This window comes from Colobus angolensis, unplaced genomic scaffold (assembly GCF_000951035.1).
Source record: "Colobus angolensis palliatus isolate OR3802 unplaced genomic scaffold, Cang.pa_1.0 Scaffold232, whole genome shotgun sequence".
Taxonomy (NCBI): Eukaryota; Metazoa; Chordata; class Mammalia; order Primates; family Cercopithecidae; genus Colobus; species Colobus angolensis.
Window position 1 is genome coordinate 3,692,405 of NW_012115511.1, and position 11,623 is coordinate 3,704,027.

General features: G+C 35.6%; 1 protein-coding gene across 2 annotated transcripts in view; it reads right to left on the reverse strand.

The window, feature by feature from the left end:
* POU6F2 (POU class 6 homeobox 2) overlaps window positions 1–11,623 on the reverse strand; it is a 491,856-nt gene that overhangs the window by 381,111 nt on the left and 99,122 nt on the right. For both annotated transcript variants that reach the window (XM_011944507.1, XM_011944506.1), the window contains exon 3: window positions 11,168–11,339. In XM_011944507.1, the coding sequence (XP_011799897.1) occupies window positions 11,168–11,339 (172 nt within the window). The remainder of the gene's footprint in view (window positions 1–11,167; window positions 11,340–11,623) is intronic.

The following is an 11,623-nucleotide window of genomic DNA, read 5'->3' on the forward strand; positions in this document are numbered from 1 at the left end:
AAATGTGATGAATTTTGACAGAGAATAATAATAATAATAAAAACCCTTTTATTTATTCTTTAGTACCCTCTCTGGAAAAGGGCATATATACTAAGAATGGCATAAAATGACAAATAGAATGACACTGTAATTTTAAAGAGTGCAAAATGTTAAAAACTTGATAACCATTGTAAAACAGCTTCATAATTAAATTTATATTGAAAATGCCATCACGTTTTATCTATATATTAAAGATATGAAATCAATTTTTGAAGTGTTTAAAAAAAATTTCACATATATATTTGTTTCACCTGATATGCACAGTTGTGCTATTTTGCTTTTACATTGCATGAAGTATTTAATTATATAAGCTAATTTCAAATATTGTTAAACTAAAAGCTTTACATTATTTTTATGTTCACTTGCTAAATGTTCAGACACAGCCACATTAAAACAAACCATTTCAGCTTTCAGCCATCTATTTTTAAATTTTAAGTCATTTTTTTTTCTAGGCTGCAAAAGTGTATTACCAAATAAACTGACACAACATCTCAGCAACTAACATAAACGTGCAATTTTAATGCCTTCTAATCACACAAATCAATATGAGATTTTTGTACTTGTGCATGACCTTCTTCAAATTATCCCCCCATTTTGGCTGAATCAGAACGAGTGTGGGCTATTTGATAAAAAACCCTAAGTGTGTGAAATAAGAGCCCTCGCTTCTTCTGCCAGACTCCTCTTGACAGAAAGATGATAGAAGCATCACATCCCTGGGAGAGTAAATGCAAACTGACAAGAGATGAGCCTTTAGATGTTGAATATAATCTTGAATTGTGCTTGAAGTGTCTTATTATCTTGTCTTTTGATGTCTGAAGGGGTGGCTCATTGTTAGAAAAAGGAAAACCCTAGCGCATCTTTGCCATCTTTAAAAATTGTTTGGCCTTTAACAACTGCTTTTCCAACTAATGTCCATTTCTCCTGACAATAAATATGGCAGGTCGTCGGCAAGTGACAAACAATTTACTTTACATGCCACACTTTTATGGGTTTTGAGAGCTCATGTGGAAGTATTTTAAAAAGTCCATAGAAATTAGCAGTATTACAAATGTTCAGAGGACTGAGATCTCCATGCAGATACTGATGTGAAGTTACTCATCGTGGTTATTTCCTCCTGTTTCTGGTTCTATATCTCACTGGTGCCAGATTCAAAATTCAAGTTCTTTATTTATCATTGACTAAAAATAGCCAGAGAAAATGAAAGAGCAGCAATCAGTTCTGACAGATTCCATAAAGGAGATGCACAAATACAGATTTCCGACACACACTGCAATATTCAGAAAGGTGTATTTAAAAATTCTTATTTCTAAGTAGGAGATCAAGATCAACAATGGGCTTGCTGCATTTTGCCTTTTATTTTTAAGAATCTTCAGCACGTTTTAATTTTCACTGCCACTTTGGGTACCCCTTACCCTTTGCATCTACCATTTGTTTTGTGGTTTTTGTTTTAACTTAAAAGTTTAATGATGTTCCTGGTCAATAGGATTTCTTAGCAGCTAAATCACAGTCCTGCTAGCTTTCTGTCACCCAGCCAGATTTTGTGAAAGCTTTCAAGATCTTTTCTCAGACCTCCGTCACTCTAAGAATCCATAAGAATTCTCAAAAGGACCATAAACCGTTACAGGGTTCAGGTTATTGTATCATTATAAAAACATATTGATACACTACAGATGACAAGACGTGTAGCCACCATTCTAAGCTACTGCAACCACCTCCATACCATCAGCAATCTCCAAGGTGACTAGCACTTTTTTTGTAAGTAGGCAGCTATAGATATTAATTCCTTTTAAAACATGAGGCATAATTTTTAACACTTTTCTGATGGCCTGCAGATTCCAGTTGGCTTACTAGAAAATTACTATGAATACAGGATGCAATTAATGGGAGAAGTAAAGATTCAAACTAGAGCAAAGAAATAGACTAGTCTACCTGAAAATTTGAGCAATTTCTTGGGTAAGGCTTAAGACTAAAACCTGCCTTCATCTTAGGAATCAGAATAAAATGAGCCAATCAACACTTAAAACAGTGGTATATGTTCCTCCCAAAAGTTTGTGAAAGTTTTCCCTCATAATCGAGAGGATCCTTGTTCTGGATATTTATGCATTCGTAGATTACAGAACAGTGTATGGATTTAATTAAATGGATCCATTGAAATAGGAGTTTGATGCAATATTTCTTGTATGCTTCTCCTTTTGCAAATAGCATGCGTCCTTTCTGACACATTTCTATCTTGCAATATTTTGGGAAATGAAGTAAATATATTGAAAAAAATGCCAGTTTTGATGAAGTGCATTTCACTCCCCACATTACTTCCATGTGTATACATTTTTAAATATAGGAACATGTGGGTTTCCATTCGACTTTTTATTCTCCTTTACCCTGGGTCGATTTGAGCAAAAAGTCATGTACAATAATTTTTCATGCTTTTAAAACAGCTTCAAATATTTGCATTTTTAAATCATATTAACCCCTTAGCTTCTCTTCTGCTTTGACAGTGATGATTCCCTCCTGTAGGAAGTCACCCCAAATCATTAATTTGCAAAAATATATGCTGCCATATTGGTATTAAAAGACAAATAACCACATATGTGGTCATCAAGAACTGCAAAAGGAGATTAATCATACCACATTACTTTAATAGTAAATGTTTAAAATATGATTTCTTTATTGTGCACCAATCACACACTCTACCTTGATATATAGGCACACAGAATCCTTAAAGGAATGTGTAACAAAAATTGTGCTTGATAACTATTGAATAAATGCCTTTGACTTAAAAAAAGAAAAGGATAAATGTTTATATTGTGATATATGTCTATCCCAGAAATAGACAAGTATTTAGGTTCCCAATATTTTAGATCCCAGAGTCTTCCCCAGCTTAGGTAAGTTGGTATGCTTTAAAACTACATATATTTTCTACAAGTCAAGTTGTCCAAAAACCCCAGATTTCTTTACTCAATTAAACTGCATAAATCCTGAGGAATCTTCTTGTCTCTTCTGCTCAGTAAACAGCAGCATCGAAGAAGACACTGGAACTTGGATTCTAGCCCAAGTATAGCTGAAGCAATACTACAATATAGTTAGTTTCCCTTTTTTGGTAAGCTGTTAATTTTCATACATTTATCAGGGAACTGTTTTTTAAATATACAGGAGAAATGCATTTAAATGTTGGATGGATAGCATGAACTAAAAGAAAGCTTATTATAAATGAGACTTTGTTAGTTTTACAATAGAGAAAATACATACATACTACAGATTCAGTAAGACAATTTGAAGCATTGTATGTGTATGAAGAAAATACGGAGAAAAGCAGACCATAGACACACACAAATATTTTATACAGATAGCATTACACTTCTTTCACTGTGCACTCACGGTGCCTAAGAAAGAAAACAGAGGGAAACAAAAATAAAGTATGGAAGTGGTAAGAAAATGGATAAATTTGCATTGCTATTTTAAAACACTGTGTTAATATCAGTCTTTAAATATGAATTCCTTGGCTTTCACAAACTTCTGTCATAATTATGCTTTTATTCTCATTAATAGGATGAAATTAAAGAAATACAAAATATTTGGAAGGTACATCAGTCAATCCCAAGAAACACTAATTATTTTAGAGGAAAAGATGAAACACTAAGAAAACTACTTAATGCCAAACAATATATGGCAGGATACACGTATTCATTAAATTGTGAAACCGTTTCATGTTGGCTATCATTGGGACATCATAAGTACCCTAAAAATACCTTCATATTCTACTTCATTCATGAGCTAAACTAACAGGTTTTATTTTGGTTATTTACTAAGAACATTTTTAACCAGCTAAGTGAATGCAGATTTCATTATATAGTCCCATTTTCAAATGGTCTTTTGTACAGCAAATCTCTTAAGCATTTAGTTCATGTATAATTATATTACTTAGTTTCTCTAATTATAATCTGATCATTTTCCTTATATTTTCAAATAGTTTTAATGGCAGTGTGGTCCTCCAATAATTAGTCACTTGCTTAGACTATTAGTTATTTTGTTCCAGGTAGCTAATTTTTTAATTTTAAAAAAATCACAATATATTCTTGTTACATATAAGACCTTAAAATCACTTAAGAAGGAAAAACTGTAAGAGAAGTTTGGGCATGGATTTTCTTTTCCATTCTCAAATAAAATATAGACATTCATATAACATACTAGGAAATTTTTTAAAGTAGAAGCTAATTATTAAGAAGCGATCTCAGGGGGTAGGCATCTTGATTAGGTAGCTTAAAAAATTACCTTGGAATATTTATAAAACAAAGTTAATTTCCATTTCTCTGCGAATGACAAACTTTCTTTAGCCTCAAGAGATCCAATGTTATTCTTTCTGACCTCTGCACTCACACTAAAAGGGCTTAATCCATTTTTGATAGCTCATAAAGTGTCACAGCATAGACTAGAAGATGTCTCCAAACAAGTCCACCCTTGTTTCATTTTTATGAAATCTGACTTTGACAATCAGGAGGTGAAAGTTTACATTGAAAAGATTAAGAATCAGATCAACATGTTTAATAATCGACCTCATCAGAAGCCCCCATATTGCCAAAGCACAGATACTCCTTTATGAATAAATATTACTTGAAGGTATTCCCAAAGAAAAGTCCAGTGTTGATAGATTTAGAAGCTCATTCAGAGTCATAGCATGACAAAGTATATGTGCAACTGCAAAATACCATATAAAAAATTAAAACAAATTATGCTCACTTGTTTCTCTCTCAAAGAAAAGACATTTGAAATTTAAAAAGATAAACATTTAAAAAGTAAGACTGAAATGGCATGAATAAAAGAAAAGCTGAACAAAAACGCCAGCTAAGTACAGAACCCAGGAAGACAACAAACAAGAAAATTCCAGAGCCAGGCTGATATTAAAGAGAAACCCATCCGCTGGAGAATGGCAACTGTTACTATGAGCTTTCTCTAGCTACCTCTGCCTTTGGATATTTTTTAAAAATTTATTAACCTGACAGCGGGAAACTTTATACAGATTGCCCCCTGACAGGGTGCCAGTTTGGTATAAACACTTTGCTATCTTTTTCTTTAGCATAAAAAATCAAGAAACATGTTAAGTGGAGCCAGGTGCATATTTGGGCAAATGTGCCTGCTTCTCCGATTGCCTCTGCATTCCCAGGGAAGGCCTGAATAATCAGGGCAGCCCAATAGCAGAACTGAACCTTCTACCCTTCCTCTTCACATTTACTTTCTTTTTAATGTGTGAATGTCTGATGTATTATTAATCCCCAAATATAAACCAGCAAGGTCGTCAATCAAAGAAAGTGCCAATTCTCTCACAAATGAACTGTTGACTGTCTCATAACAAACAAGGTCCACTTGAAACAGTCAAGTGAAATCTCAACGTTGAAGTGGGAGAAAAACGTATTTGGTCAATTCTTGAGAACGGGAATGCTAGCTGTATAATTAAAGCAGGTAATTAAGAGCGAAAGCAATCTTCTTAAGGGCTGAGCCTTGGGAGCTTGAATCTGGAATGCACCTCTATTTATTAATTATGACATAAACTGGGCTGGGTGAACTACAAAAACACTGTAATGCCATGTAACATTTTAGTCAGAAACATCCAAGACATTCAAGAGATGAAAATGGGATCATTTAAAGGAGTGATGATGTACAGATTAATCTCATTTCTAATACCTTATTTCCTGTTGTTTTTAGGACAATTTAATGACAACAACAAAATATAAGAATCACAGTAATCAAAATAAAAGGGGAGAAAAGAGTAAAACCGTATCAGTATTTTGACTTGCTAATGTGCTACCATGGAGTATCCTTGGACACTGCAATATTGAACTTCCTGCTTTAAACAGAGGTCTGACCTGAGCACCCCAGGCATAGCGAAGAGCTAGCAAAGACAGGCAAGAGGAAGGTTCCCACTGACGATTCTGGCACATATTGTGCACTGTCCCCCACTGAAGTTCACTTAGAAATGAGCAGCTCCACAGAAAAATATGGTGAAAAATTTGAACACCAGTGCCTCTCTATATGGATTTATTTTTATTTCAAAGCTTACACATTCATGTTATTTAAAGTGGATTTATTTATCAATGGAGCATTACAGTGTTTTTCTGGGGGGATAATCTAAACTAAAATTGTTCAAATGCACACAGCCTCTCACTGATTTTTTTAAAAATACCCTGGTGCATTAGACTTTCTTAAATGTAAGAAGTGTATCCAAATGTGCATTTTTTTCCACTCAAGTATGCAGCAGCATGACAAGGGCTTGTTTGACTATTAAACCATAACTGATTTTTGACAAATACCTTGTGCATCTCACTTACTTCCACAAATACAGGTTTCTACAGATTTCTTTTAAATAACTATTTTTGCATAAATCTATTACTCAAATTATTTAGTTGATTTAAAAAATATACTTTTAATATTTCTTTAGCAAAACTTTCTCTGGTGAAAAGGGGTATAAATTTTCAATTGATTTAATATAGAAACTTCTAAAAATATAGAAGCATGATACATATTTTAAATAAATATATTTCTCTAGGGAATTTACCTCATCACCTCCTAACTAAATCCCTCTTGGGTTTAAGCTCTTGGTACTGATTACTGGCTCCAGAATAGTTAATCAGAATATTATAAATACCCAAGGTACTGAAGCCTGGAGAGAGACGTTTAAACAAAGTAATGAAGACAGTGATCCCATAATGAAGGCCTCCACTGATGCACGGGCGCGAGGCAGCATCACCCCCAAGTGCAGTCCCCATAATGCCCTGCAATGACCTCCACGGTGACCTGCAGAGACCACTGTCTCAAGGGGTGACAGACAATTTAGTCCTTTATCCTTTTGTCATTGAAAGCGACTCCACTGCCATAAATTCTAATCAAGTCAAACTGGATGGCAATTTGAAAGAAAAAAATCTTATAATGCATGTTTCTGTGAGAAAGATCACAGAAAGGAAAAGAAATACACAATATAGTACATTCTATAACATGGAGGAATCCCTGAGCCAACTTTAAGGCCTTTTCCAACAGCTCACAGATAAATGGCATTGAAAATATCCACTCTTAAAAGTATCATTGCATGCAATTTCTTTTATCCTAGAAAAGCACAATATCAGAAGAGAAAATCAACCACAAACTTTTTACTTTCGATGCAACGCTTATACAAGGTTTTGTAGTTCCATCTCAGCTCAAGACTCTTAGCTGTGTGCCCAATTCATGCACAGTGTAGTACAACTGAGAAGCCAGCCACCAAGACTAACGCAGCCACCCAAGATAGCTGGGACTTAAAGGAAAGAAATCATGAGGTTTAACTTCAAACAATAAACATTTTCCCAGGAGAAACACTGTTAATAAATCATCTTTCAAATCTCAATATATAGGGGAGAAAATATTTAGGGCATGTTTTATGAGATCTCACTTATTCGGCTGAGAGTGCATGGGAAAACTTTAGTGTACATATTTTTTCCAAGGATATATATTACTTTTATCCTTTCTGCCGTCATTTTCCCTACCAAGTTGTTGATGCTACCATTTGAATTTTAGCATCCAACTTGACTGAATGTGGAACACTGAATTCTTGATGGGCATAACTAAAAGTGAAGCACCACATTGACACGAGTACTATAAATGTCACTAGAGAAACACAGCAACCTCTTCCCTTTAAGATGGTTTGCCAAAGGCCAGTTTTGAGAATGGTTTCCAATATGTCCATCACTAGCCACATATTAAATGACTGGCTCTATGTAGCATCACTCATCTGATCACACAGCTAAAGCCCTGTGAGACACAGCTCCAGATTCTCTGATAATCCCCCACCCCCAACCACATGCAAACCTGTTCTCCTCTATACTGTTTCTTACGGCTCAGAGCTTAGCATAATACAGTCATGAACTGAAAAAGGAGATAGTTATCCTACAGGCTTTAGAAGAATAAATAATGCACCACTTAATGATATCACAGAGAACTACCTAACCCCATGTTTCTCAATGAAATGTGGATTCATCTCTCCTAAGTGTACTTTAGTTTCCATGGCTGTTCAAGTTAAGCAAAACGTTACCACTGATGTAATTACTTTATAAAACACAAGGGCCCTTTTCTGAACTTTCTACTTAGGCTAGCATATGGCTTCTCCTTTCTCCTTCTGGTATTCTGAGTTGCTCAGAGCACTGAAACATTCTGCACAGTATGTTTCCCTTTGGATGCTGTTAAGTGCAGAGGTGCAATTTAAGGAGAGGCATAAAAGGCCCAATGGTTCCTGGAATTTCCTTTGTTTATCCATAGAGGGCATCAGTATTAGCCTTTCTCCTGCAGTTTTGGGCTGAAGGTACCATACTGTGAGGGAAACAGACTTGTCCTCTGGACTGCTAATTTGAACAGTACACAGATGGGGGAAGAGGCTTCAAAGAAATCCATTTATACTGAAATTTCAGGTACAATAAAAAAACCTGAGCTCTGCTTGTCTCCTGTTGTTGGTTAATGTCTCTCCATGAAACTAAACGTATCAAGATGCACATGATTTGTCATAATCTTGCCATCTCATTAGAGAAGCCCAATTTTCAATACTACAGTGTATATATAGAAGAATGACAGTTTGAGAGAGAGAGTGAGTATATTAGAAAATTATTGTTTAGATAAAAACATAGATGCTGTCAACTATTCAGGAAGAACACAATTCTTCATTATCAAGTAGAGGGTATAATCAAGACTACATCTAAAAACAAAAAGCAGACTTGAACATATGCATATCAAAGAAAATCATGGTTCCTTAAATTGTGCTGCCAAAGTTACTAAAAATTCTGGGACAGAATTATTCTGGAAAGTTTTAGTCAGTTATGTAAACTTGAATTGCTACGGCCAAGTCCTGGTAATATTAAAAAGTAAGAGCATAACAGGCCCCTGCAAAGGAAACCTTATGAGAATATTAGGGTGCTTCCTCCTGATCCTTTCTATTCTTTCTTTCCCATATTGTCTCTAATTTTTTCTCAAGTTCTCAAAACTGTTAATCTACTGATTTCTTCTTGACCTAATTGGAAACTGGGAAATACTCGCATTGTGTTTGAAGAACAGTCTAGAGACCAAAGACAATTAAGTGAATTCAAAAGGAATATAAGATGTAGATTTTTCTGTGTTCTCTCACACAAACTCAGAAGTTGAGAATTTCAAAATGAAAAGCGGATTCCTTCTAAAATCCACTATGATTTTAACATTAAACTATGAATTCTTAGTAAATGGCACCTCACAAAAATATTACTTTTGAATTAAACTTTTAATTGAAATCTCTTTGACCCTCTTGGAATTTTTGAAGCTTTTTTCTCTACACATGCAAATCAGTAAGACATAGCATAACAAATCTATAATAGTGTTCAACACTGGGAACCCTAAACAAATGAAAAAATCAATCGCCCCTCTTTTGGATTACTTGAAAGAAAACAAGTTGGAGCTCCAAGCTCAAGTCTACAAAATCCATTTACTTTTATTTTAAATGCATGCAAAGTTTGGGAACAAAAATGTATTATCTGTAGCTTGTTGAACTCAAAATTAATTACTTTTTAAAAGTCAAAGTGCTTACTTAGCATACTCAACATCAGAAGGGTATGGGCATGGCTTTTACCTTTCTGTAATTTATCATTTTATCTGACTTTTCTCACTACCCTCCTACAATTGAAGTGAAGGTTTTAGTGCATAATTCTTCCTATATGGATAAAAATTTACACTGTAAAAAAATTTCTTTAGGGTGAAAATGCTAAAACCCGAATGCACGGGTTTGGAAATTCATGTCAGAGGTGGCATTGCTGCTTTTCAAAGAAGGGGTGCTACCAAAGAATTTCTTGCAATTGGAATCTAGTATATTGTTAAGCATAAAACAGTATTGTACCAAGAGAAAATCTGAAAAGCAGAGTTTCTCTGTGACATCTCTCTAATGTTTGATTGAGTAAGCATTTAAAATTAAGGAAAAGCTTGTCTTTTGAAGCAAGCTAGCCTAGAGTTGCCAAACACTCAAGGCAGCTTGCTTTCTGTCTGTTAAAATAAATAAATAAATAAAGCCTGTGTTTTAAGCCGAATTGCTGATTTTCTTAACAAAGTAGTAGTCTATGTAATGTTTTTTTTTTTTTGAAGTTCAGGTGCTTACCTGAGACCAAGCAGTACTCTGCCTGATATATATACGTCAGGTTAGTAGTTATACTTATGTCTATGTGTGTGTGCACACACATGCACTTGAAAATAATTAAAAGCAAATGTTTCAGGAGCAATTGTTCTGAAAACCTAACGTCACTCTGAACCCTAAAGTGCTTCTCCAGCAGAGACATCCATTAACATCTATCACTCAGGCACGCGCCTCAACAACCCGCTCCCCTTTCTGATTAGAGATCACAGTTGCATGAGTTGGCTTACAGTGTCATCTGTTTGAATGACAGATGTCTTTGCTGGAGTGGCACTCTGCTTGTTCTTGTTTTGTTTATGAAACAAAGATTCCTAAAAGGTCCTGGGCTGCCTCTACTTTTAGTTATGAGGCTATAAACACAATATTGAAAAGGAGAGGGGTAGAGGAGGGAATCAGAGAACCTGTTTTCGTTCCTCATCACCTTTTTTTAAAGAAGAAATATTCATTCTGATTGTGATGACACATGTTATTTCTTAGAGCAATTCCCGTGGCCACCTTTGTTTACCTGGCATAGCAAGACTTGTATTGATATTTTTCAGTTCTCCTCTCCCATCTTTAGACGACAGATAATGTCTTTACTCACCTTCCCCTTAACAAAAGGCTGCGAAGCAACCTGAAACCGAGTCGATATTTACTCAATAAATGTTAACCAATTCTCACAATGGAACCGATTTCCTGATTATTATTACCACTTTCTATTTTTTTCCAAATAATTTCCAGCCTGGGGACTTCAGCAATATTTGACAAGTCAAAATGGGCAGCGAATAAGTTCCTTGTTGGTAAAAGTTTGGAGGACATCCTCCTAGCTGGCTGGAATCAGCTTCGGTGGCTTAGCACCTCTAAGATGCTCCTTTTTAGTACTTACGAGAAAACTGAATGAACAACAGAAAAAAAGGGGGGGTTGGGGGGGTTGGATTGCTCTTCCGGACAACATGGTAGTACTGAAATGAAATACCTAGACAGACTTACCGAAGAGCTTGCTGGGAGTGTCCTCGCTGTCATTTGATTCCACAGGCGCAAGCAGGGGCTCATTCAGCTCGCTGTCTGAAGTAGCAGCCTTGTCCTCACCTCTCAACTCCGCATTCATTTCACTCCGCACTGACAGCAAGGGCTTACTGACTTGTCCAGCTATCATTGGATCCTAGGATGGGCGAAAAGAGTGAAGGGGAGGAAAAAAAAAGTGGCAGCTTTAGAGTGCGTGTCCTCTCTCCCTCTCCCTCTCTCTTCTCTCTCTCTCTTCCACACACACTCTCCCTCTCTCCTCTCTTATCTCTGGCTGCTCCCGCTGTTATTGCTGGCTGCAGTCAAGTGAAGAGCTATTACAGATCCGATGAGTTCTCCATTACTCCCCACCCTATTAAAGCTCAACTAGCATGTGAGAGATTCAGGAGGCTTTGGAGGAAAAAAAAAAAAAAAAAAAAAAAA